At 43.4% G+C, this 27783-nt stretch overlaps 1 protein-coding gene across 2 annotated transcripts in view; it reads left to right on the forward strand.

The window, feature by feature from the left end:
• The window catches only part of ELAVL1 (ELAV like RNA binding protein 1), a 53758-nt gene that overhangs the window by 6846 nt on the left and 19129 nt on the right, over positions 1-27783 (forward strand). For both annotated transcript variants that reach the window (XM_082331008.1, XM_082331009.1), the window contains exons 2-5: positions 5436-5619; positions 21869-21972; positions 22815-22968; positions 26446-26671. In XM_082331008.1, coding sequence (XP_082187134.1) covers positions 5448-5619; positions 21869-21972; positions 22815-22968; positions 26446-26671 — 656 coding nt within the window. In that variant the 5' untranslated portion in view covers positions 5436-5447. The remainder of the gene's footprint in view (positions 1-5435; positions 5620-21868; positions 21973-22814; positions 22969-26445; positions 26672-27783) is intronic.

Here is a 27783-nt window from a genome sequence, read left to right on the forward strand (position 1 = left end):
TGTCTTAGGTGATGTGAACTTGCAGTTTATTGCAAAGAAAGGCTGAGGTGGTGGGTCGATAGCCTGTGTCGGCTGCCTCAGTTCTACAGTGGTTTGAGATCCGTGCTGTGCTCGGTATGGCCCGTTCCCGGTGTTCCAGTGAAGGTGCCACAAGCTCTGTGCCACGATAATGCATTCATCTGGCTCGCTTTGGCCAAGCGTCAGGTATTGGCGTAGTCTCTGCGCTTCTGATATCAAAGACAAGAAATAAGTTTGAGGTAGCTCTGACCTTGTGTTCAGCACAGCTGGTGTTAGTGCTCACCTGTGCTACAGGGCTTTCCCTGTCTGGAGAGCTATATTGCGTGAAAGAGAACAGGTCAGTCGCTGGCGTGGTAAGACCTGCTGCCTGGGTTTTAATGAAGGCGCTGATTGCTGGCATGAAGGAGCACAGAGCTCATTGCTCCTGGAAGAATCTCCCACCTTAAGTTCTGCAGTAGCTAAAATGCTCACGTTATCATCTATCATCCGTTTAGGTGTCCACATTCAAGTTTGTGATCCCAGTAGTGGTCTAGCGCCTTTGCAGAGCTGTGAACAAGGTGAAAGTATACGGAGCCTCTTGCCTGATCTTGCAGACAGACAGGTATCTTTCTTGGCAATGTTCCTGTTTCAGGTTACCTCCTCAGATTTGTACAGGTCTTCCTTCTTAGCAAACATCTCACACCGAAAGACTTAACAGCGCTGTATCCTAGAATTCTGGATGGAGGTACCGAGTGTCATTTGGAAAAAGCTTTTATCGGTCTGTTGCCAGAACCACTTGTGTCATTTTTCTTCTAAACCTTCTGGGATCTTGTGCGCCTTTGTGAGAAGGCAATTGTCGTGGTCAGTGTGACGTTTCTGAAAAAAGACCCAAACCTTGGAGAGCTTTTTCAGTCCAGTCCTGAGAATGCAGACCTGGCTGTTGGTGAAGGAGCAGTCTTTGAAGCAGGTGGTAAAGCGTTGGGCTGTGTGGATTTGAGCACCTCCAGAGTTAATGGAAGATTCGGGCACAGTACGGACGGCTCCTGTTGGTTGCTCGATGCATCCTTGGCATCGTAAGTTTGAGGGCATCTCGCACAAGGAAGAAAAAGGCGGCTGCCTTTTAAAACAAGGTGTTGCAGGGTTTGGTTATTTTAAAAAAATTCTCATTTTAGGAACTGCAGTGTAATGGAACATAGTCTCAAAATTTCCTTTTTTTGGGACATAAAATTGAAGGCCTTTTTTTTGGAAAGGCTGCAAAGCACCAGTCTCATTACAGGTAGCCTTCCCAAATGGAGCTGTTAGACCTTTTTTCCATCCTTGACCTGTCCGCTGAGAATATAAGTGCGTTCAGACTTCTGATTTATGTCAACATGGATTGACAAACGTCAGTTACTGAAGTTGTAGATCCAAGTTAGTTTCTAGGCCTGCTTCTCAAGTCTGGGGTATTTACTGATATAGTTTGATTGTTCCCTCTTTGGTAAAGAAAGATCAGAAGATTCCCCCAACATATTTCAGTGAGAGCAGAATAAAAAACTTGTTTTCTTACGTAGCAGTTCTCATTTCATCCATACTGACCACTTTATACCACCTTTTCTTTTTGGAATTCTTTTCAGTATGCAAAAGTTAACAGTTCTTCAGGGGCTGTTTTTATTCTCACTGGCACGGGAACTGTTGACCACCAGTGGAGGAAGTGGTTTCCCACCGACTTCCAGGATGGCCAGAAAGTGTTGGCCTGGCAGTAGGTTGTGTAAGCACTTGGGGAAAGATTAGGAAGAAAGGAGCGTCTTTATCACCACTCTGCTCCTTTTCCTCTTCTCTGCTGTGCCTTTATCGCTCCTGCGTGCTTTGTTCCTGGTGTCCCGTGAAAATGTTTGCCGGGCCGTTATGCAAGGTCTTCCTATAATTTGCTTTCTAATGTCTGAAGAAAAGCAGATGGGAGGCTTCCTTCACAGTTCTAATTGCTTCTGAATCAACAATGCCCTAGGCCCTCCTTGTTTGTCACGGGGAGATAGAGATGGTGAGTATTGCAGACAGTGAGATTAGAGGCTGTGGTAAAATGATTTGAAGTTGATAGCCGCTTGCCAAACTCCTGTCAATTTTGCTTAATGCCAGATATACGGCTGGGAGCTTGCCATCGCGGTGTGCTGGGGAGTTTTCTGTGCTTGGTATCTAGCTGTGGTGCCTCCTTTTTAGGCAGCAGATATGCCTTGGAGGGTAAGGAAAGTGGATTTTTTTTTTTTTCCTGTTTTTGGAAAGCATTAAAATATATAGCGACTTCTTAAACTTGGCAGGAGGAGAATCTTGGCAGCAGGAAGGATTTGTATCATATCTTGGGCAAATTTGGCTAAAGTGAAGGAAATTTGAACTTTTGTCATGTAAAGCTGGAAAAATCTCAAAGTTTCTTCCTTTGCTTACTAAATACTCATAATTGTACTGTACAGCTTCCGTACTCCTCAACATATTGGTGTGTTGTGCTTGTAGGGCTTGAATTGTATACCGGACAAAGGCAAGCAAAGTTGCCTTCCATTAAAACCATTGTGAAAACATTAGTCATCTGGTTTTATAGCTCAGATATGTTGAGCAAAGAAGGTTCAGCCATTTGAGTGTCATTGAGCAGAACGGGAAACTGTTCCGAGGTTGTGCTCAGGCAGTGCTGACGGAACTGGAAGGGAATGGGTATTTAATGACATAATTTCACAGTACAACTGGGGCAACCTGGCAGCTTAAAATCATGAGATGGGGGAGTCTCTTCCCCTGCTTCTGGCTTTGCAGTTTCTCCCCTTGCTCTCCTCTCCTCTGGCGTTGGCTCTGGTGTTACCTGGCTGCAAGGAAAGCAGACTAAAACTGCTGACACAACAAAAAGTGCTTCCCTCCTGGTGTAGTTTCCCATTGCTTTCATGGTACAAATTGGTTGTGCTGTGGGCAGAAGGGTGCTGGGGCTTGCTCCTGTTGGCACTTGAAACACCGAAATGGGGGGAGCAGGCTAAGCAGTGGGCGAGGGGGAGCAAGACCTCTCCGGTAAGCTGCCAGCTGTTAATGCTTCAGCACATTAAAGAAAAAAAAAAAAGATTCAGTTTAAAGCTATACTGTGCTAAATATCAAATTAATATAAGTTTAGTCAGGGTTTATTCTAAAATGGTGTACTCTGTTATTGCCATTTAAAAAAATCTGACCTTCACAAGAAGAAAGTATGAAATAAATGCCAAACACGACTTAACGATAGCTACTGGTGAAGGGGCTGAAAGTCCCTTCCCGCAGGCAACGTTGCCTTTGTAGACTTAGGATTTCGAGTTGCTGTTCCTGACTTTTTCCCTTACTCGACTTGTAGTTGTCAGTAGCGGTGCAGTCCCTGGGAAGGCTCATCCTTTAGTAGATCCTGAGCCATAAAATAAAGCCGCGTACCATTGCTGCTCAGGCCCTTAGTGTAGACGGCAGCGGTGTGTCTAGTTTCACAAAAATCTGTTAGCTGATGCTATGTATGTTAATGGTTGTAGCTCAAAATCACCTTATTTGAGAAGCATATGTGGTCATATGAATGCTTCTGACCCAGCTTAATGCAAAAATAAATTGGCAAACGTAGCCAGTATTAATTATGTGGTACTGTAGGGCTTGCTGGCTCGCTCTGCGTTGAGATGATCTAGAAGCTTTTGCATCCTCTGAACACCTGACCTGATGTTTTACTGGTGCCTGAGAAGCAATAATATCTTAAACTGTTCTAATTCAGCTCGGATTGATGATCCCCTCAGGCAAGATTAGCACTGTGCTGGTGATACCTGCTTCAGATAATACGCTCAGTTGTCCAACGAACTGCAACTAGAGGGATTTTAATAGTAGTTGCTTATGTACAGCGTTGTATCTTATTCTTTTGGCCAAATGAGTGTATTGGCCAAAAGTTCTATTAAAGTAAACACAAAGTTCATCTTTGAGCCTATGGTAATTAATTCTTCTGTGGTGGCACCGAGAGATTCAATGAGAAGCAGATTTCTTGCTGAACTTGGAAGGTTTACACTGAACTTTCAGAAGGGAGTTAGAGAGTTGAAAGTCTGCCTTCATTTCCTCCAAATATAAAAGCGTTTGGTCTTATGCCCCTTACTGGTGGAGTCTGAATTGGAAACACATTCATACTTACACGTTATTGCAACTTTACGGTGTCAGTTGACATGTCTTGTATGCCTCTGGTAGGCCAAAGTGTTTGGATTCTGTGGTAAAATGCACAAATAGCGATGACTTAAGAGGAGGAGTGCTGAACTGAGCATCAGGAGGCCGTGAATTAACTTCAGGCTTTTAGCAGCTTTTCTGTGTGCTTCACAGCTGGTTGTAAGAGCTGTTAAACAAAACGATGTTGTTTGGAGCTATAGATGTTTAGCGCGCTCGAACTGAGAGGATGAACAAATCGGGAGCAGCAAACTCGAGAACCGGAGTCTGGTACCATTCAAGGACTTGGCTGCCTGGTGGTGGTGTCCAGGAGGAGCAGGCCAGTCGAGGCGTCCCGAATCTGCTAGGCTTCTTTTTTCTCCCGTTGCAGGAACAGGGTTAAGGTATCCTGATTTTTGGCAATTTCCAATTAGTTGTAAAAGCGCTTTAAAATCCACTCTTCTGGCAGGCCATGAAGGAAGAGCGACTTGGGTCTGTTGTGAGTTTGAGCTGTAGATGTCCTCCGCATCTGGAACGTCGGGATGCAGTCCCTGCTGGTGGCTGACTGAGGCAGAGAGTATCCTCGTGCGATGGGATTTCGGGATGTTTTCTCAAGGCTTTCTTTAAAAGGATGCAAAAGTAGAAACTCCATCAAATGCTCAATATGCACCAAAGTTAGCGTTCCAGTACAGATTCATCTGTTTCATATATGCAGTATGAATTGTTCACCCAAAGGCAACCATTTAACAACAACACGGCCTGAAGAACAGGATAAGCAATACGTAAAGGAGAAAACATTTAGAAAATAAGTAGTCCCCAGTTGAAATACTGAACTGGGTCCAGTAGATCTGGCTGCTGCTCCTCTTTCTGTCTCTTAAGAGTTCTGGGCATAAGGTTGGGTTTAAGGTTAAGGTGGCAGTTGTGTTGCTGGCTAGTCAAGTGCTTGGACGTGGGGAACCTGATTTTTAACTCGGCTGTTGTGAATACTTTGGTGCTTACAGGTGCTTACATTGTACAAAATCTCTCTTGATGCTTTTTATTAATGTAAAAAAAACAAAACCCGTAAGATCTCTTTAATGGTACGTAGTTTTGTAAAATGCCGTGCTTGTTAGTTTGAAAGAATGAATTGTTCTGGAATTTTCAACAAATGTTTTTGTTTTGTGAGTGGGAAAAAACGTCTAGTTGAAACAGTTGCTTGTTCTCAGTTTTTTTAAAATAAACATTCAAACTTCTTTCAGGTGGAGAAAGTTTGGCTTATGGAAATGCAAAGATCTGGAACTTATTTGGGATTTTTCTCTTTGCAGATATATTATAACATGTCTAATGGTTATGAAGATCACATGGCTGAAGATTGCAGGGATGATATTGGTAGAACAAATTTAATTGTGAACTACCTCCCTCAGAACATGACGCAAGATGAGTTACGGAGTCTATTTAGCAGTATTGGCGAAGTCGAATCTGCAAAACTCATTCGGGACAAAGTTGCAGGTATAATCTAGTTTATAAGAAACTTTTACTTTGTGGTAGACTGCTCAAGCAAATACTTAATGCAATTTAATGTAGAAATATTAAATATTTGTGTGTGTGTAATCAAACTATTGAAAAGTATGCATATAACTGGAGTAATGCTAGACTAGATATTGAGTGTTAGGAGGGTAGAATACTTAAGGCTAAATTAAGGACTATTTGTATATGGTTAAGAATTCCAAGAAGTACAGTTCCTAAATTTGAACATCAAGAGGCGTGCCTAAAACTAGTTTGAATTTAGTCCCCAGCTTATTTATTCTTCCTACAGTCCGAGCATTTTTGTCTCTACCAGAGCTCTGAATATGCAAACAAACCTTTTGATCTGATTTTGATCAGTAAAATAAAGGTGTGACGTGCGTCTGAAATGGTTGTAGGCCTTATCACTCTTCAGGAATTTAACGTGTAAGTTCTTTCAATAGGATTGTTAGTAGTAGCTTTAAAAAAACGAGACGAATGAATTAATGTTTCCTTGAAAACAAACAAATGCTGGTAGAGCATATCTGTTTAGTTGCAGGAGCTTTTTATCTGCTCTGTGAAGATGTTTTAATCCTTGCACAGTTAAAAATCTTCATTTACAAATTCTGGTTATTCTTGTTCAGAATTCACGGAATCTTGGATTCAGTGGGAGGGCATGGTTGTTTCTGTAAATAAAAGTAATTGTGCTGTGAGCTAGCTATGCGTGCTTGTTTGTTCGCAGCCTGCAGACGGTCGCCTTGTGGAATTTTCTGCTGCACATGCTCAATCTTGTATTTCAGAATCTAGCAATACTGGCTTAGATCCTTATCTAATCCATAAGGAAACGGGTCTGAAACTACTCCACTCTCTGTAAAAACTGCGTGAAGGCTGATGAAACATGTGAGCATTCTTTGTGTGCTATCTTAACTGACTTTAGTACTTTATGTGCTTGAGAATAGACATGAGAACTGAATAATGAAAAACTTCAGAATTTACTTTCAGAATGGCTCCTCTGATTTCCATGTCTTTAGTTTTCCCAATTTCTTTCAGATGAAGTTTCATGTGATAGCCATCTATCTAAATCTGTACTTACGGAATGTATATGTATATGTAAAATCATTATGAAATAGTTACATTAAATACTGAGTTCTTTGAATATTTTGATGGCCTAGATGTTGTCATACAGTTTGAGATGCTTAGAAGTAGAGGCTTGCTCTGGAGGCTACTTTTGCAAGGAAATAAGATCACGTGTTTAACGGTAGGAAGCCATTCACCAAATGTCACAGCTGGTCCACACCTTAGACTTTCAAATAAGCACGAAATTGTCTGTGTGGGAGGTAAGGACATTTTAAACGGGAAGCGAGACACGTCATTACCTGAAGTTTGAGAGTCTACTTCACACCGTTCCCTGTAGCATCGAATACTCCGGTAAAGTCTGGTTAACTTTAACTTGGAACTTGATGGTGCTGGGTAGTTTAAAGTCCAAAACATGCTTGTGTACTTCAGGTTTTTCTCAACAACCCTCTGAAGAATCAAAAGTAAAATTCCTGTTAGCGTTGCACAGAGTCCGTGAGAGCCTGCAGACAAAACGCTGGCTTTGCTTTAAAGTGATTGCTAGTGTTTCATTCTGCATGGCTACATTTGTCAGACCACTTAATTTTGTTGCTACCGAATTTTTTCATTCGCTTGCAACACTGTTAGGAGCAATTCCCAGTCTTCTCCATGCTCACGGATAGTTTTGAATATCAGTAACTAGGAATTGGCTTCTCCAGGAACCTTCTAAAACTACCACTTTTTTTTCTTCCTTTTGCTTTTCTTTCTGCCCCTTCATGTTTGCATTAAAATTTCTGTATTGTAAAACTCCACTCTAAGCAGATCTGATGTTTGGCTGCCCCCGAAAAGAACAGTCTTTTGGCAGAGTTCTGCTTTCCTTGTGCCACCACTTGCATTTTTCTGACCCCGTGGCAGACTAGCAGGAAACTAGAGCTGCAGAAAAACCTGCTTAGCTCCCTGACCTTGGTTTCTGTGAGGTCAGATAACTCATAATATTGGCATGTAAGATGTAGTGGGGCTGAGTGGCCTGGACGGGAGGGAGGGGACCTCTCCTTTTGTTGGAATTAGACTTTTTAGATCAGTTTAGTTCTTTTTAATGAAATCACAGCTTTGGTGCCCCCATGACATTCTGTTAAATCCAAGCATTTTGTCTTTGGAGTTGCCTTTATGGACTGTATTTGCAGAGTTAAAATCAATGTGTGTTTGATAATGCTTATTTTTCAGAAAACAATGACTGATATGTGTATTTTTTCTCAATTAATTCTCTATTAGTGGAACGTGTAGGGCAGAAAATGTCTTCTGCCTGGAATGCAGTTTTTAGTGACTTATTGAACTAGCTTTAGCTTTCTGGAGACTGATTACTTTGATTCAAGAATCGATTTGAAAGCCAAAGTTTTGTTTGAGCGAAGTATTTAATTATGATCAAAGTATATATGTTGTTGGAGTTTGTTTTAAATACAGCATGGTACTGAACAATCTTATGTTCCATGTATTATGTTGTGTTTGTAAAATCTAGAGGAACTCTTTGAAACCACTAGACTACTTATCCTTTATTTTGTTCGTGATGAATGCTATAGGAGGTTGAAAGTAGCAGCACACCATAGTGTCAGTTTACATTCCTTACTATGAATTTTCTGCTTTGTGTACACAGCTGGTAGAAGTATGACTATGCATTTGTTTTGTTGTTTGAGACGTGATAACTTCTTTTTCTGTTTTTTTTTACAGTAACTGTAAAGAGAAGTTTGTGCACAGTAGATGAACATTAGACAGGGTGCAGTGCTCCTTCAGCTCTTTCTGATCATCCTGGAAAGACAGGGTGCTGGTCTCTTCATTCTCCAGTTTGTGCATTGCATTCCTAAGCGCTTCCAGGCATGGCTTTGCTTAGGTTGTGATGAGTGGATCAGTACTCAGGGGCAGTGGGCAAATATTGGATTGTTGCTCTGTTGCTCACGGTACTTGTATTTATGGTGAGTATGTCTTGGACATCCAGGATTTTCATAAGACAAGTACAGAACTCAGAGCGGATGTTGTTCTTTCTGTCAGATCTTAAGACTAGCACTAGCCATACCTCGGGGCTTTGAGCCCTCGGGAAGCATTAGAAGCTTGCTTCCCAATATAGTATGGCACAGCGTCAGATCTGAGACGTAACTTTTCACTGTTGCATCTCCTGGCCTTTTGCGATCATTGCTGCGGCTTGTGAGTAGCCATTGACCCGATTCAGTTGATAAAATCCTCTCTTCCTGCGGCTCTGGCTCACGAGGCTGAGAGCAAGGAGAAGTTGCTGGGGTTTGGTCCGATCAGTCTGCGCTGATTAGACTGTAGCCCTCTAGCACTGACTTCAGACACAATGGTGCCAAACTTGTGCTCTGTACTGATCTCCTACCCAGCAGTGTGTATAGCGTTAGCTGTCCTCTTTCTTGGAGCCACTGCCTCCTACCGTAGATCATTCAGCAGAAGTACGTCCTGTACCATACTTTGCATTGGAGGTGCTTGACTTTGCTGGGGCACCCAGATTCTGGGGTCTGGGTTTCCAGCCAACCTGCTGTGCTGGGCTCCTCTCACAGGTGGACGTTTTTAAAGCATTTCTCCTTCAGCATCTGTTAATGCAGAGAGCCAGGCCTTTGTGCCACTCTGGTCTTGCTGAATTTCTTGCAGCACAGATGTGGGTGACTCGTTGTGTCAGGATGTCTGATGACGCACAATGCGGATGCTTCTAATCAATAGCTGTGAATTTTCTGAGAGAACCTGGTCGACTTTAGTCTGCTGCTTGTGCAGGTGGACACAGACTTCTAGTTAGAATGATAGAATCATTAAGGTTGGAAAAGACCCTTAAGATCATCGAGTCCAACCCTTAACCCAGCACTGCCAAGGCCACCACTAAACCATGTCCCCAAGCACCACATCTCCCCGGCTTTTAAATCCCCCCAGGGATGGGGACTCAGCCCCTGCCCCGGGCAGCCTGGGCCAGGCCCTGGCAGCCCTTTGGGGGAAGAAGTTTTTCCCCATACCCACCCCAACCCTGCCCTGGCGCAGCTTGAGGCCGTTCCCTCTCGTCCCATCGCTTGTTCCTGGGGAGCAGAGACCGACCCCCCCGGCTCCAGCGCCCTTTCAGGCCGTTGCAGAGAGCGATGAGGGCTCCCCTCAGCCTCCTCTTCTCCAGGCTGAGCCCCCCCAGCTCCCCCAGCCGCTCCTCCCCAGCCTTGTGCTCCAGCCCCTGCCCCAGCCTCGCTGCCCTGCTCTGGCCATGCTCCAGCCCCTCCGTGGCCGCCTTGGGGTGCGGGGCCCAGCGCTGAGCACAGCATTCGAGGGGCGGCCTCACCAGTGCCCAGCACAGGGGACGATCCCTGCCCTGCTCCTGCTGGCCACACTGTTCCTGATACAGGCCAGGATGCCATGGGCCCTCTTGGCCACCTGGGCACACTGTTGGCTCATGTTCAGCCAGCTGTCAACTACCACCTCCAGGTCCTTTCCCACCGGGCAGCTCCCAGCCGCTCCTCCCCACGCCTGCAGCGGTGCCTGGGGTTGTTGTGCCCCAAGTGCAGGACCCGACTCTGAGCCTTGTTGAATCTCATACAGTTAGCCCTGGCCCAACGATCCAGCCTGTAGTTCTTCTGGACCAAATGCTAAAGCTAAGAGTTAGTCTGCCATGAGCGTAAGTTGTGTTTAGTTTCTCTGTCTTCCCCTTACCCTGCTGAAATGTTGGTACTTGCAAACCCGACTGTCCTAAAGCTCTGAAAAGGTTGGGTTAAACTTCTCCCATGTGTTTAGGGTCTCAGACTGCTGTGGGATCTGTTTATTGCTCACGATGCCGTAGCCCTGCTCTGAGTACCCGGTGACAAATTTGCTGTGTGCAGCTCTCGGTAAAAGCGTTCTGTCTGATGGCAGTTGGTTTTGCTAGGGAGGCATCCAGCTTCTGGAGGGTTCTTGTTTCCTCCCTCACACCTTCTGTACGGCTTGAGCAGGGAAAAAGGTATCCCTGTGATGCTCATGACAAAATACTCATGGCTTTCTACTCTAGGAAATCTGTGCCGAAGGCTCTGTCAGTACCTGTCAGCTACCAAAATGTGGCCGTCTCTATGCAGGCGCTGAAAGGAGACAGCGGCCTTCCTCTCAACTGTCTGCGTTTGCTGATGTAAGTTGGAGCTCTGACGGATCTTGCTAACGTTGAACTCCTCGATCAGCAGCTATCAGGGACAAAGGTATCGCTCCACCGTTGCTGAAAAGTGTGGAGCAGAATGGACATTCTGGGGTGACTTGTTAAGGTTGTGGGCAGAAATCTGGGGTCCATCTCAAAAAATCCTGTTGTTACGGCTCATTTGCACTGCAAGTGTGCATGGGGTGTGTTGCTTACAGGACCAAAAAGCAATCGCTTCTAGGTAGCTGGAATTCCTCAGGCATCGCTGTGCATCTTCACCTTTTCCCTGTCTTTTCCTTTTCATGATGTCTTTTTTTGGAAGACTTTGACAGAAATGATGCAGCTGAAAAAGAAATGAATGGCTGTGTCCTTGTAAGCCTTGATAGCAGAAAGGGAAGGAAGATTTTATTGCTCCGCTTTCAGATGCTCAAGGCGGTAAATAGCTGACATGACAGGGGAACTCTCTGTTCGTTCCACTAGTGCAGCGGACTCCAGTCTAGAAACAGAATTCTTAAGTGTTCCTGTTTTGTGGAAAGTATTTAAGTATTCTCTTTGGCTGAAATTGTTTCCTTTTGCATGGAAACAACCATGAAATTGCTTATGCCGTTTTGCTCTTAACTGTGTAATTGGAATGCATCATTACCCCTGGATTTTTTTTTTTCTAGCTTTTTAATCACATTTGGTGGTATGCAATTTCTTGAAATGTGCATTCAAGAATGCCTAGCAACAATGGTTAACTTAGGGAAAAGCGCAAATGGTTTGCAGCCAAACTGCCCAAATACTGAAAATGTTAACACCCTCCTAGCTTTGCCAGCTTCACTTTATTTCCTTTATCATAAAGCTGGCCATATGAACTACCTCAGAGGCAGTAACTGAGTTATGGCAAGGGTGTGGGAATACACTCAGTATAAAGGTTGCTTGGGTTCTTTGGGTGGGTTGAGAGCACAGCTGGAGCAGCAGTTCCTGGGCTCGGCTTCTGAATGTTCTGGGAACTTCTAGGACTGACAGTGGCCTTCTGGGATCCCTTTGAAGAACTGGGGTGCGTGCTGCTGCCAGGAGAGGATACCTTAGGAGACCTTGACTTCCAGTGAGGATCTCTGAGCTCTTTCAGGTGTACTTGATCAAAGGGAGGCTGGAGCTTTTGTTCCAGTTGACCCCCAGTTAGGGAGGATCAAGCACCTTTTTAGCTATTGCTTAGGACAGGCCTATTTAAGAGTCTAGCCTATGCTTAGCTCCCAGAGCGCTGCGAACAGGCTCAGCAGGGCAGATGGGGACCACGGACTGTGTTGCGATCAGCCTGTGTGCACTCGGGAATGGTGGTGACGCGCGGTCTCCAGCAGTCACTGTAGCGGTTGGCCCTGTAACGTCAGAGGCCTTGACCGAAAAAGAGGGTGCAGCTCTGCAGGTCTTGGGCTGCAGGGAGTGCCTGGGGCCTCCCGCTTAGGCTGGGCAGACGTGTTCTTATCGCTGCAGGAGGTGTGCAGTGCCGGAGGACCTGTGTCACCAAGTGAAGGACCTGTGGCTGGATTGAAAACCAATCTCTGAGGTTGGTGATCAGCAGCACAACATCCCGCTGAAGGCCAGTCACTAGTGAAGTACCCAAAGGTTTGCTATCAAGGCCACTCCTGTTTAAAATTTTCATTCATGACCTGGGTGACGGGACAGATTGCACCCTCGGCATGTGTGCGGCTGACGCCAAACGGGGAGGAGTGGCTGGCACGCCAGCTGGCTGTGCTGCCATGCCGAGGGACCTCGGCAGCGTTCTCTGAAAGCCTGAAGGCAGGGCTGGCGGAACGGAGGATGACTTCCTACTGCTCTAGGGTTGTGGGTATCCTTTTACTCTATCTGGAGGCATTGAGAGGGTTAAATATAGTCATGCTTGGTATCCCTCCGTATGATACATAGGCGCACAAAGCCAAAAAGGCCAACGCGGTTGTACTAGCCGTTGCAGTACTCTGCTTTACCAAAGCTGATGTCTTCCCTTTGCCTTTCTTTTCCCTCATCAAGCCACAAAAATGAGCCATATAGCAAAATCTTCAGTTGTACTCTGATATTTCTCAACGTGTTTTTAGTGGGAGTTATTCTTCCACATCTTCTTAGAATACTTTCATTCTCTTCCAGCGGAGAAGCAGTATGTTTCCGCAGAATAACAATTTAGTTCAGCTTAACCTATGATCGTGTTGACACTGAACGCTTGCTGAGGTTTTGCATTGTAATGTTTGCAGCTAAAAAAGTGTCATTATTTGGAAGCTGAAGTATCTTCCTAAGGAGATGGGGGGAGTGGATTTTTCAGCCCTCGGCATCTTGAATAGTCAGGTTTCTGTTCCAACCACAGATTAACAATATCTATCCTAAAGTTTAAAGAAACAAGATCTTACAGTAGATGAGCAAGGCATTTTCTTCCCAAGGACTTCCCCAAGAAATCAGCCCGTGGTATTCATGCACAATTTTGGGCCTGGTATTTTCTGTGTGCACTTTACAAATCCTTTTCACTTCACAGCAGCTAGGACACTGGCAGTTCATCTGGAAAAAGAGCCCTGGAGCAACTTAACTTAAATCTCAATAGAAAAATGTTCTGGAAATGAAAGAAAGGAAAAATATAAAGAGAACATACAAGAAATGATAAGTATGTGGAAGGGCATCATTGAATGGAATGAACTACTAAAAATAGTAAACCTTTTGTTTTCAGGATTTTAAGCTGTCGCTCTTACCGCGTATGGTTGAATTTTTTAGAATATTGTGGAGATGGTGAGCTCCCTGGAAGCTGTCTCTTTGAGCCAGGGTAAAGAACAGACTTACGTCAAGTTGGCTTTGTAGCTTTTGACTTTTTTCTGAAGAAGCGTCTGTTTGAATTGCTTGCAGTCATCTTTGTTTCAAGGCAAATGTCATTTATTTTGCAAATGGAGGAGAGGCCGCTCTATTTGTAATTCATAATGTTTTCCTGAGTTGTTTGAAGGTCAGGCTTTCCAAACCTGTTAAATGCGATTTTGCCCTTAAACTTCCATAAATGAGACTATTCATCGTTTGGCCGCGGAACAGAAAGTGGCTTGTGTCCTGGTTGATAAAGCGAAATGAAGCAGTGGGGACACGTTCTGTATTTGAAAATCATTATCAGTAAAACTAGATATTATTTTCTTTGTTTCCTTTCTAGTTCCTTTCTCTTGCAATCAGAAGTCTTTTCAGTAAGACACGCTGGTTTTAAGTCTCAAGCAGAAGCAGGAATTGGCTCAGATAGCAATCTGTGTCTCGGTCAGAAACCGTAACGAAGCTGAATTCGGCTACTGTGGAAGAAAGGTACCGAGCTGTTGCACTGACACCGACCATAGAGGCGTTTCAATATCGTGGAGCAAATTTTGTGGAAATGCTTAAATATAAACCTAGAATTTTGGTTTTGTGCTCTGAAGGGTATGCTTAAAGCGTAAGTGGAGCGCGGTACAGCGATTCCCGGTGTAGTGCTGATCTGACGAATCCGGCCTTACAGCAGTGCAGTGCTTCCCAGGTTCTTACTAGCTTAGGCACGAGACCAGACTATCCAGCTAGGCTGAGCTTTGCCCCCAGCCTGACCCAAACACGATTATGTGGGGTTTCTGCCGTGCTCTCTTGGTGTTTGCACGACTAATGATAGTTTTGGACGGCATTTATGACTAAACTGGAGATGAAGCAGAACTGTGAAAAGTAATTGAGAATGATTAATTGTAGCTTCAAGAAGCTATTCAGGGGAAAAAAACCAAACAAACAAACCTTGATTCCATTTTCCAAGATCTGTATAAAAAATTGTAGAATATTTTTTTGGGCAAAGTAAAAGTGATTTTTAAGATTAAACTGTACTTAGTTCTATCTCAAGCAGCATGTTTTCTCGTTTTCTGGGGCTTACTGTGCTCACCATGGTGTAAGTGGGTAAGAATGGGTGTGCTTCAGAGGAGCAAAGCAACTTCTCAGTATCGCTGATGAAGCCGGGGTAAGGACGTTGCTGAAGGATGGAGGCCTGGCTGCTTGGGGACTGGATCAGGAAAAAAGTTTTTGTTCAGGCTGTGGGTTTTAGCTTCAGATTCAGGCATTTTCGGAGTAGCTGAGATGCATCATCTGTATCTTTAGTGAAGGACTGAGTGTAGGGGGTGTTCCCTGTGTTTTCAAAAATATACTGTGAGCTATGTAGTAATAAATAGAATCGCTTCTGTGTTGTGATGATAGGGTTTAATCAGCATGGACTTGTAATGGAAAACCATGCCCTTCTACTGCTAGTTTTGAAGATCGATGGTTAAATACTTGAGATGTTTGTTCACATCTAAAAATATATTTTGACAAAAATCCTTCAAGAAGCTGCTTTCTGTTCTTTTTTTTTTTGTAAGGACATCTTGTAGTATGAAAACAAAAACTGGCAAGGGGGTAACAAATTGCAACTGCTTGTCTCCAAAGTCGAGGCAAGCAGTGCACGTAGAACATGTCGGGTTCTGAAGCTGGCATTTAGAATATTAAAGTGAAAAACTGGTTAACTGTTATGATGTGGAGCAGACTTAATATTGGGCTGAAGGACATAAGGAGGAGCTGGAAACCAGCATCACCTCCTGAGACGAGTGGACAAAAAAAATGATGGGAGAAAACTAGTGGGAACCCACAGAAATGCGTTTTCATTCAATTAAAAATAGCCTATGAGAGTGGGTGCTTCCAAAAATGTGTGACAGAATAACTAGTCCACTGAAAATTGGCAGAGTCTGTGTTGCTAGCCAGGTAGCAGTTTTGGTAATTCCAGGCTTTGGTTTAAGGACTACACTAGAAATAAACTCAAAATTTAGAAATGGTTCCATGAATGGGAGAAAATATTGCGAGGGAGAAATGTGATTCTTTACCTTCTCTAAATCTTTCATGAATATTTAGTTCCGTTACATCCCTACTTAGATGAAGTACGCATATAGGCTGTCTTAATACAAAAAGACCTTGTTCTGTGGAACTGGAAGAACCTCGGATTAATGTAGTGTGGAGTTCCTCGTTCTGTCGTTTGGGACGGTAGGATGGTGCAGTTTTAAGGGATGCTAGTCCAGCCTCCTGCTCAGAGCAGTCTCAGCTGTGAGGTCAGACCAGGTTACTCAGGACTTTATCCCATCTGGTCTTGTAAACCTCCCCATGCTCCAGTCCCCTGAGCACCTTGGTGGCCCTTTGTTGAGCTCGCTCCGGTTTATCAGTGTCTTTCCTGTACTGGGGGACATTACAAATTGGATGCAGGATTCTAGGTGTGGTCTAGGGAGTGTTGAGTAAAGAGGGGTGATCTCTTCCTTCTGCCTCCTGGCTGTACTTCTGTCAGCACCACGCAGGATGCTGTTAACCTTCTCCTTCACACTGCACTGCTGGCTCGCGCTCGCCTTGCTCTACACCGTGATTCCCAGGTCCTTTTCCATAGAGCTGCTCTCCAGCCAGTAAGTGCCCAGTCTGTGATGTTGCCAGGGCTTCTTCCTTCCCATGATCAGGACTTTGCATTTGTCCTGGCTGCGTTTCATAAGGTGCCTGTTGGCCCGTTCCTCCAGCGTGTTTAGGTCCCTCTGGGTGGCAGCCCTGCCCTCCAGGGTATTGACAGGTTCCTCCCGACCTGGTGTTATCTCCAGTCTTGGTGAGAGCGCGTTCCCATCACCTCCTCCAGGTCGTGGATAAAAAGTTAAGCAGCAGGTCTCAGGATAGATCCCTGCAAAGCTCTACTTGTTGTAGGCATCCGTGTAGAGCATGGTGGTTTTTTGGTCTCTCTTTGAAGATGGATGTGCCATTTGCCTTCCCGCAGTTGTTGGGGAACGCTTCCAATTTTCATGACTATTCAAAGATGACAGAGAGCGGTTTTGGCCAGGACATGAGCCTGATGTCTCAGCACCCGTAGAGCCCATCTCATCCCATGGACTTGTATGGGTCAAGTTCTCTCAACCGGTCAGTCCCTGACTTGATCCTAATCCGCTGGTCCGGCGCCTTGAACTCTTTCGCTAAGTGCGGAGGCCTGTTGGACTTTGTCGGTGAAGAGTGAGGCAAAGAAGGCATCACGTCCTGCTCTCACAAAATCACACTCCCTATTGAGCAGCTGTCCTATGTTTTCCTTTTTCAGCCTTGTCCTGCTGAGACAGCAGTAGAAGCTCTTCTTGTTACCCTTGATATTATTTTTTGTTTGTTTGCATTCCTTTCAAGTCGCAACTGCAGTTGAGCTCTGGCTTTCCTGAGACTGAGTGGACGGTGTTTCCAAATTCCTCCTTGTGTAGGCCGTCGCTTCTTCCGTCTCCTGTATGCTGCCTGTTTGCGTTGGAGCTCTGCCATGAGCTCCCTGCTCAGCCAGGCTGCTCTGCTGCCACATCTGCTTGTTTTCCTGGGTGTTAGGATGTTAGGAAACAAAAGATGCTGTATGCATAGCGTTGGCTTGTCTCGGGGGGTTAGAATATGGAAATTATTACCAATTATGATTGATCGTTTGTTCTGCCAGTCCTACCTTGCTGCACCTCTGCATTGGCATAACCCTTTTGTTTGGAAGTTTGAAGCAGGGGTGCTTGCATTTTGCTCGGGGTCGATGTGATTAGGTATCCCCAGCTATACAGCAGTGTAACTGTGCTAAAGAAAGCCCCCAGAAGGCACATCTGGGCACTTTTAATCTGTTCTCATCCTCTGAAACTACAGAGTCACCGCTTTGAATTCTGCTTTTTCAGCACATGATGCCTGGTATTTGGACGTGGTATTTCTTGATGCATTCATACATATTTAAGCGCTCTGGTTATCACTCACAGCACATGTTGTAAAGCCAAACAAACAAAAAAACCAAACAACTCTTCCCAAGATGCTCTTTCCATCCTCCCCTGAGTGATGTTTGCTGAGATCTGTTCCATCCTTCTGTGTTACTTACTTAGGCTTTCTTACTTTCACCTCAACACACTGTTTCCCAGTTCAGAAAACAAATTTGAAATGAAAATGCCTTTATACTGAGTTGCTCTGACATAACCGGAGCCAGGTTTAAATTTAGGTTTTATGAGAAGGCTAGGATGGGGAGAACCTGTGTTAGCTGCTTTCGGGGGGGCAGCTCGTCTGTAGTGAAGTGGAAAATAAGTGCGGGCTCTGGTCTCGTACTGGGGTCCCCAGTGAAAGTAGGGTGGAGGGGAACGAGGCACGAGCTGGTGCCTGAAGCAGCGCGTCTCGGGGAGCTGGGAAAGGAAGCGAGGACATGGACAGAAACCCAAGTGATGCACAGAAAGAAAACGAGTGCCCTCTTTCATGAAAGGGCTTTTTATCATGGAAACAAAACTAGATTCTTTTTGCTGAAGGAGTATAGTACTTTGCTTAAAACTAGGGTTTATGGTCACTTTGTTAATTATTCATCCAGATAAGGACCTACTTGTTTCTTTTTTTCATCTTTGTTTCTTGAGTAAATTTGCATTTACGTATATGCAAACTTTTTAAAAGTTTTTTTTTTTAAAGTTTTTTTAATTGCTGTCCACTAAAATAGTTTGAAAGCTGTTACAGTACTGCCTTCTTTTGCACGACAGGTTTCTAGCAGGCTCTTAACATCATGATAAAGCAAATAACTTGTCTCCTTGCCTGGGATAAACACTCGACATAAATCATAATGCTATGTAAATGCCGATTCCTTATATATTTTCTGGCATGCCGTAAAGGGAAGGTAGTCTGTACTGATTTAGGAGGAGGGAATACAGAGTAAAATTGTGAAGCAGGGAGCATTCCTGAAGCGTGATCTGTCAGGGGAGCGGTGGAACGTGCCTCTTGCGGGGACGGGGCTGTCGTGTGTTGGCTATCCCAGCCTGTTTAGAGATGAAAACTGGTAACTGAACAGCAGGAGATGGCTGAGACTGATGGTATTCGGTATTTAGAGCAAGATAAGTTAATATATCTTGCCAGTTTTGCGTGGGTTGGCTTTTCTTTAGCGCTTAAGGACTGTAAAGCCATGTTACACTGATGTAATTTAAAGGTGGTAAGTATAGTCTAAAAGGGAAGGTCTGTATTCTATTTTTTTGTAGAGAAAAATAAGTAATTGATGTTTTCCTATCTAGTGGCAGGTAAAAGTTAACAGGACTGTAATTTCTAGGTTTTAGTACTTATTGTCAAATGCCTACAGCAAATATGAGAAAACCTGGTAACTGTTGTAATCCTGCCACTTTTCAGACCCTGCTTGTTTTAGTCTGTGTTTGTTTCCATCAACCCCATTACGCCCCTGCTCTCTTTTCCCAGGGCTTTCAAACTCGTTGATAAGGAATAGTCATTGAGCAACCTGTGTAAAATTAGAAGCGGAGAAAGTGCAGAACTTTGTTCAGACAAAAACCGTAAAGAAGGCCAAGGGGATATGGTCGCTGCCTGTGTGTGCCTGGGGAACAGGCGCTTGGGCGGGTAAGCGTGTGTAAGCTCAAGGGCAGTATTTGCAGAAGCACAAGTGGATATGAAGACCTGCCTTTAGAAAAGGAGAGCATTGGAAGGGGATTGTGGAATGTGCTTTAAATCAGAGTGCCTGGGACAAAAAATGAACTGCTTTTAATGTGAAGCTTGCTTATGATTTAGGGAAAGGGAATATGTAGTTTGTGTACGGGGACTGGACCCAGTTCTCGTGGTCCCTTTTGGTCCTGTGTGTCCATGAGTGCTGTTACTTACGTACAGGATAAAACCAAAACTAAGTAGCTTAATCTTCCTTGTCACTGACCTCAAACAGTGCATGAACATATAACCTGTCCGATGCTTTGCAGGAGCGCTTCTGGGTAAGTAACGGTTGCCTGCCTTCTCTGGGAACTTGTTGCAAGAAACCAGGGAAGGATACTCGCTCGCCCTGGTCATAGGCTGAGCCCCTGATCTCCGTGACTCAGAATACTAAAGATAGCTTAATAAATTTATACGGTGTGAAATCCTGCTGCTCTTCCCCTGCCAGGAGAATTTAGTCACCCCCTCCCCAGTGCAGCGTCCACCTGCGGAGCGACAGCCCTGACTGCCAGGTTCAGACTCGGGGGGTTAGTCTGGCTGAAGCCTGTTTCCACGGTCTTTAAGGGCCTATTTCCATAAACTTTATTAGGACCTGGTTCTATTCCGTAGTTTGCTGGAATATTCATGTTTATATGGCTTTTGGGACAGACTGAAAATATCTATAAAGCAGCTGGTGCTCCGAGCCTTCAGAGCCGGAGCCGGCATGCTGCTCCTGTGCGTGAGGGCGGTCGGACTCTTCCCGCCCTCCTAGGAGGGAGAAAGTCACTGCTTACTGTCTGCGTCATATTTGTTCCCTCTTAAACTTGGTCAGATTCTGGTGAAAGAAGCCAGGGTCCAGGTGCTAAACATTTTTCTAATTGTTAAATTATTTGTTTTCTTAATGAGGGGAGAAGAATCTCAGTAGGTAAGTGATTGTGGACTAACCAGATTTGATCTAAATGATTGACCATCTCTGACTAATAAAACAGAAAATGAATGTTATAAAGACATCAACAAAACCCATGCTGTAGGTACATGCAAGATATGTCTGCAAAACCCTGATCGATGTTATGTGTAGATCTTTAAAGGATAAAGGTGCAGAAGCTGGTGTCTAAGATCTTGCTTTTATTGCGTTTATTTGTTTACTATGCAGAGTTAAATCCTGCTTGGCTCTCAGAGTGATTTGCCATTACAGAAGCGTCCGGCGTCATGAGAGTTTGATCTGTGCTAGCGGAGGTGTTCTAACGCTCGGTCTGTACGAGTTTCTGTACGAGGGTTGAACACAAAGGGGATCTGGCTTCTTGAAGAGCTTTAGCAGACAGTGAAAATGAACTGGGCCTGTTTATACAAGGAGTCTATTAGGAAGCGGGCAATGACATTATTTGGGTTTAGATGAGTTACTGGTCTGTTAGGGTTCACAGCGAAGCAGATGAATGCTGAGGACGTGCCAGGGAGCTGTGCTGTTGCGGTGGCTCTGCAGTCAGTCTGTCGGGCATGCCGTTAGTCCAAACGCTGTCAGCGTTATTTGGAGCTTCCTTCCGTCCCTGGGGCTTTTAGGCCTGTAGGTCTCAAGGCCTTCAGTAGACTGGTGACTCTTTCTTCAGTAGATGGAGGTAATCTGCAGTGTCTGTTACAGCCCTTTTCTTCAGTTTCTCTGCCATTTTGTGCTAGGGTCATCACCATTTGACTTTTTTTTCTGGCAAGGGGGTGGCATATTTGGTGTTCTGAAATGTCTGGAAAGCCTACGAAAACTTCCTTGCCAGCTAAGACCATTGCAGAGCCATGCTGTGTGATTAAAAAAGGGCTATATTTCAGAAGAGAATCCTCTACTGTAACGATTATCTGTGTCTTTGAGTGTTCTTAAAATTGCAAGCCAAAAGGATCTTAGTATGTAGTGTTATAATTGATAGTAGCTTTTGTGGAGGTTGGAGATAGAAGCAGAACAAATAAATATCCAAATAAATATCCTTTGCCCTAAATGTTTTAGAGATTTGTATTATCATTATTATTATTCTCAAATTCTTTTTGTAAGAGGTAAGAGTAAACTTACATTAAGTAATAGTACATGAATTGCCTGCATTAAAGAGAATTTTTCCCTCTTCAGTTTCATCCTGTTTGGGAGACTTACTGCTCATTCGCTATAGGAATGTGTGAAGGATTGAAAACTTCTTTTTCCCTCTTGTCTCCAGGAGTGAAGGTTGGAATAGCTACCCAGAAATGAGTAGCCCGATGATTTCTTACCCAGCAGTTCCTCCGTTGGCACTTTCTCACTTTCTGCTCTTTATCTACAAGAGTTTGTACTTATGAACTTTGTTAAATTCTTGCCTTTGTTCCACACCCATTAAGTTTACAAGACTGTTCAGAGTCGGTATTTTAGCCTTGAATTTCTTAGTATCGGTGGATCACCTGTGGCTGGCTGATACTCACTGTCCTTGAAGACAGAGGGATGTCCAGAGTGGCAGATGAAGGAGCTCCGAGTTACTTCATACGATGCATGCCAGCCTTCAGAAACTTCTTTGGCTTTTTTATATATTTGCTCTGTGGATTATGTTTATGTTGAGTTTGCTTTTTCTCACTTGCATTTCCTTTAATTTTGGTGGTGATAACTTTCTTTTGTTAGGATTAATGTAAAAAAAATGTTCTTCCATGTAGGACACAGCTTAGGCTATGGCTTTGTGAACTACGTTACTGCAAAAGATGCTGAAAGAGCAATAAACACACTGAATGGCCTCAGACTTCAGTCAAAAACTATCAAGGTAGGATGTCTAGGTTTTTTCTGTCTTCTATGAAAATGGCATTCTAATAAAACTTCATTCTGGTGGTAAGGCTCGTGTGCTCTCCAGCTGCAGGAGAGGTGGAATCTGGGAGAAGAGTAGTAAAGCAAGCTGTTAAGCCTCTCGGGTTTTGTAACAGCTTTGTATTCAAAGATTCCCTTTGTTTCATTCCCACCATTTTTACAGCAGTAGGTGGGATCATTCCAAATTGTTGCCAGGCTTTTGAACTCATGTATATCTCAGATACTTGGTGATCTCTGTTTTAAATCTTGCTAATACACATGCATTCCTTTTCCAAAATAACAGCTAGTACTGTATGTGTAGGAAATCACACCTGCTTAGGTGATATTTGTAACTGTATCTAGTAGCAGAAATTAAGATAGGAAACTGCACTTCAGCTGGTAAAGTCTTTTTATGAGGCTTTGAAAAATATACCGACAGCACAAGTTCTTGGCGTGACCTGTGGTTACTGACAGGTCCAGTATCCCAGTCAGAACGTCAGACAGGGATTCTTCAACGTAGCAGATGTGTGTGTTTGAAAGCACTGGTACGAGTCTACTGCTGTCTGTTTATAGCAATGCCACTATATTCCTTAGCTGTTGGATGAGCCCAAAAGGAATGGCGTTATATGGGGACATGACTTCTCTCTTTTTGTTCTGGCGATTTTCCCCTACCTTTTCCCTGTTCCACTTTTTTGAACTCCAGTAAAAATTGCCTGCATTGTTTAGCAGGGAATAAATAAAAGTGACTCAAGGCAAAAGAAATGACTCTTTCCTATTTGCACCCTGAACATACCTTTTTGTTTTTCTTCCTTCTTTGTAAAGGTTTCCTATGCTCGTCCAAGTTCTGAAGTTATCAAGGATGCTAATTTATATATTAGTGGACTACCAAGGTCAATGACACAAAAAGATGTAGAAGATATGTTTTCGCGTTTTGGACGCATCATCAACTCGCGTGTGCTTGTGGATCAAACTACAGGTGAGTTCTGTCGCACCAGCTTCATGAAACTGTAGCGTATAGCAGGGTTTACATTTTTCAGAGACTGGTAGTTCTACACTAGGCTAGACTTTCACAAACTAACCACGACATCTGGCGTCAACCACTGAAATAATTTGAAGGGGATATCCTTTTCCAATGATTTTTTTAAAACACAGAATGACTTACGCTGCCTCCTTTGGTAGCTTACAATCTAAACCTCATATCGTATTTTATGCTCTTACTGTCAGTTTTACCAGGCTGAGCTGCTGATTTCCCAAATCGACTCTCTTGCTATAACACTTGATATTACTGTCATGTTTGTAATCTGGAGTGCTAATGTTACCTTTACGTTACACAAAGGCAGCAGTTATCCACAGGTAAATTCCAGGCCGTAGTTACATATGAAAAAGCAAAACAGTACTGTGTTTTGTCTTTCATACCAACTTGGAACTCACTCACACAATTTCATCATATTTTAAAACATTTGAGGTGTCTTACAGTCCTCTGTGGTTACTGTTAACCAAAAGAATGAACATAATATACTTAGTACTACCCTCTTGAATTTTCTAAAAGTATTTTGTTTATAAAACAAAATTAAAAAGAAAAGGGAGAAGTTGCTTAGTTAAGCACTCAGCTCAGGAGAGACCAAAGTTAAGGATTTCCTTTATAATGTTAATTCTGACTCAGGGTTACAATGTATTTTCAGAGTTTTAATTTCTTACCTCATTATGTCAGAGTGTATAACTGCAGAGTGCGGCTTACCCTGTAACCTTAGGTGTTCTGTGTTTTTTCCGGTAGCCCATATGTCATGTATGAATTTGGAGAGAACTTCTACAAATACACTTTTTCATTGATTATGCATGTGCTATATTAGAACAGAAGATAATCTAATTCTAGCAATTCCACATTTAACATTTATGCATGGTAGCATGTACATTTATACACAGTAGTTAAGCAGCAACTTTCATGCTCTTTGAGGAATCTGCTGTAATTTAGAGTAGGCCATCAGCAGCTTTTGGTGGGATTAATCTGACTACATGCTAAAGTCCGCAACGTTAAGTATCCCCATCAGAGCTAGCTCCTTCTGTAGGCACCTGCTCTCAAGTGTTTCGATTTCGTCAGGCTGCACTTTAAATGCGATAGTGCATAAAAGAAACCTGCGGTGAGTAGGTGAGATCTGGATACCGACCTTGTAGACACTCCAGTGTTGAGCAAGGAACATCCTATCCTTCCTTTCTTAGAGAGAAGGATTCATTTTGTCCTACTTGGATATCTGTATGGTTCTCTCTCTAGAGCTGGTTATCTAGGTGATGACCATAGGTAGAAGTAAGAAAAAGACTTCTGGAGCCCAGAAAACTTATTAATACAAGTGTCCAAAATAGTCGTCCTTCTCTGGCTGCCAGTGGAGTCTAGGTAGCTAGCACCCGTCTTCGACAGAGCTATAAAATGAGATGACAGAAGTCATACAATTCAAATCTCTCCAGGAGTAATCTAGTTTCCATTGAGCGTGCTGAGGCATGATGCTGTCTAATTCAGCGTCAGCTCAGAATATACCGCTTGCTTTCAAATAACCTTAATAATGTATTGTTTGAAGAATGTGTTCTGTTCACATTATAAAGTTTAATGCATGCATAGCCTAGGTTTCGTTTCACTTCAAGAATGTGGCCGTGCCTTGGCTTTAATACCTGTGTTTCATAGCTTGATCTAGGCCCAGTTAGAGCAAATTTTAATTCGTGCTTTTAGATGTACCTGCTCAGCAGGGGTTGTTCTCTACTTTTTGAGAATTAATCTGTTTAAAAATACGCTTTCTACAATATTTATATTTTCAAATGAACACGATGATAGATCAAGTGAAAAGCATAAGATGAACAGCATGGAAGTGGAGAAGAATTAACACTGTGTTGGGCTCTGGGATGGTCCTTGCTGACTTCTGGGCGATGCTGCTGTTCTGTGCCTCGCCGGGGTGGGGCAGATGCTTCCTCCCAGCCCAGAAAGGCTCATCTCAGTGCTATTGCAGCACGTAGTGCTGTCAGCTCTAATTTGATGAGCCGATCTGGTCCAGCCTCCTGTTTGGGAAGTAACCAGTAAGAAATCAAAAAATGGAATAACCTCCTCACAGGTTGGCTCCTTTCCAGATCGCTCCAGCGGCACAGTTGGTGCCGGCCATCTCCCACCGTTGTTCTGCAGTTCTTTTCTTCAAAAAGTGCAGTGGCTTAGGAAACAGGCTTTCTCTCTGTGACTTTGCATACTTAACAACATGTAGTAAACAAGATGAGTTGTTATTTATGGAAGTTCTCCCAGTGCCCCGAATGAAAAGACGCCTTTCCTAGAGACCGCTCTGGGGGCAGTTGTAGGGGTTGGATTCCCTTTCGCTTGCCGCATGCCTAGGGTTTTGTCATGCTGCATTTCCCTCCGTGAAATACAGGACATAATGTTCAGTTGTTACAAACACCTTGGTGATTTCTGATAAGCTTAAACAACTGCTGAAACTGCCTTTGAAGCTTGCCCTACGTGGGTGTAGAGACAACATGGAAGTATTTGATACGGCCCTTTCTGAAACAGAGTTGGTAAAGTCCTAGAATTAGTCTAGCCATATATCTGCTTTGGCATGAAATTTAAACAAAATGTACCCTTTTAGCTACACTGTGATAAACCATATTTCCAGACTATGGTTAAGTCACGGATAAGAAGTGGGGAAGGGGGTGAGGGGAAGAGATTTCATAAGGCGTAACTTTTACCTCGATCTGACGGGGATCAGCATCCAGTGGCTGCGTCTGGAACTAGGAAAAAAAGATGCAAATGTTTAACAGCAGTGTGATTGTTTCAGTACGGTTACCAAGAGGTAATTCTTAATTGGTTTCTAATGAATTAAAAATAAGGTACGTGACAGCTAGAAGTAATGGCCGTGATGTAGCTGAAATTGTGATCTCCTCGTTCCAGAAGGTTAAACTGCTTTATTTGAGTTAGACCCTCATGCCCTCATCTATGAACCCGAGTCTGTTTTCAGCATGGAAAGCTGAAAGCATTTGGAAACATCGGTGTCAATTTTCTGTTTGCAGATGCTTTTTAGTGATAAAGTAATCAAAGCTAAGGGATTTTGTTTTGTTTTTAACTGACTGGAATTAATTTTTTGTGTGTGTGTGGAATTCATTTAAAATGTTGGGAGGTTTTTTTTTTTGTTAATTTAAATGTCAGTTGGTGATGGATTTCATGAAATTCTACCACATTGGATTTTTTTAAGTGTTTTAGTTACTGTGGTTGTTTATAGCTGAAAAATGAATGTGTTAATTTGTCTTTTGTTTCTTAATTTTGTACTTTATCCTCTAGCTGTTGAAGAAACATTAGTAAATGTAGAGAACTTGAAAGCCGTGACCGTAGAAATACTTAACTTTTTCGTTTTTTGCTTTCAAAGTTATTTTGAGTTTATCCTGAACTTCAATTTTTTTTATTTTTTTTTTTTATTGGTTTGGTTAAAAGGTTTGTCCAGAGGGGTCGCATTTATCCGGTTTGACAAAAGGTCAGAAGCAGAAGAGGCAATTACAAATTTCAATGGTCACAAACCCCCAGGTTCCTCCGAACCCATTACAGTGAAGTTTGCAGCCAATCCTAACCAGAACAAAAATGTGGCACTGTTATCGCAGCTGTGTCATTCACCAGCTAGACGGTTTGGAGGGCCAGTGCATCACCAGGCGCAAAGATTCAGGTAGGTTAGGAAGAATAATGCATTTAAGGCTGTACTGCTATTCCCGTGTCCGTCTGGGAAACTGTACTCTTGCAGCTGTGCAGTAATATCTTCATTGCAGCATGTGTGAATGAATACCTAGTGCACTATATGTCCTGCAGTGTTATGTAAATAAACTGTTGAATTAAAATATGATTAAAGTAAAATCTTACTTGTAAAATTTATATGGAAGTTAATTATGTAAAGGTACATACACTACGGTGTCTTTTTCTACAAGTGAGTGTATAGTGAGATGATAAAGTAGCAGATTCCAGATGGGTATTGGTAGATGCCTGTCTCAACAGATCCCCATTCTGTAGTCCATATCTCTGAATGCAGATATGATTTGGCAACTTAATTAAAGCTCTGAACCATTGGTTCCAGCAGGGAGGTGTCATAGTAAAACAGGAAAACCTTATTTCTGATTGAGAGAGTCTGTGGGATTTCTTCCTACATCTTGAGCCGTGCCCTGTCCTGTCTTTCCCTGAGTCCTCATAAGTTCAGTACGATTACGGAATAATTGCAACGTATTGTCTGCTTCCAGAGCTGTGGAAGGTATTATGGATTTTGCCTTTGAGAAGTACCTTAGTTGCTTTGAATATGAATTGCTTAAATTTGAATTGCCTTAGTTGCTTAAAGGAGGGTGTTGATAGTTGGACTGTGCTCTGGAAAATGCATTATATTTACTGCCTTGCAGATAAGTAATTGGCTTTGTTATGAGATGTGTTCATGAGAGTTTCTGAGAGTAGTGTTTCCCTGCTGAGAATTTACTTTTTTTTCCTTTTTCTCCTCTGAGGTATCCAATCAGCTCAGCAAAATCGGACTAAAATCTCAAATAGCTTTTTGCAGTACTACTGTTCCAGTATTGCTGTGACCTTTCCAAAATGCTTTAGTTTAGCATTTTAAGAACAGCTGGGTGTAATGTGTCTCCAGTGAGAATTAGTACTTTATAGTCGTCTGTTGTTTTACACCGAGGGTGGTTGAACAGGTTGCCCAGAGAGACGGTGGAGTGTTCATCCTTGGAGATGCTCAAAACCGGGCTGGAACAGGCCTGAGCAACCTGCTCTAGCTGCCCCTGCTTTGAGCAGGGAGGT

The sequence above is a fragment of the Platalea leucorodia genome (assembly GCF_965183815.1).
Source record: "Platalea leucorodia genome assembly, chromosome: 21".
Lineage (NCBI taxonomy): Eukaryota > Metazoa > Chordata > Aves > Pelecaniformes > Threskiornithidae > Platalea > Platalea leucorodia.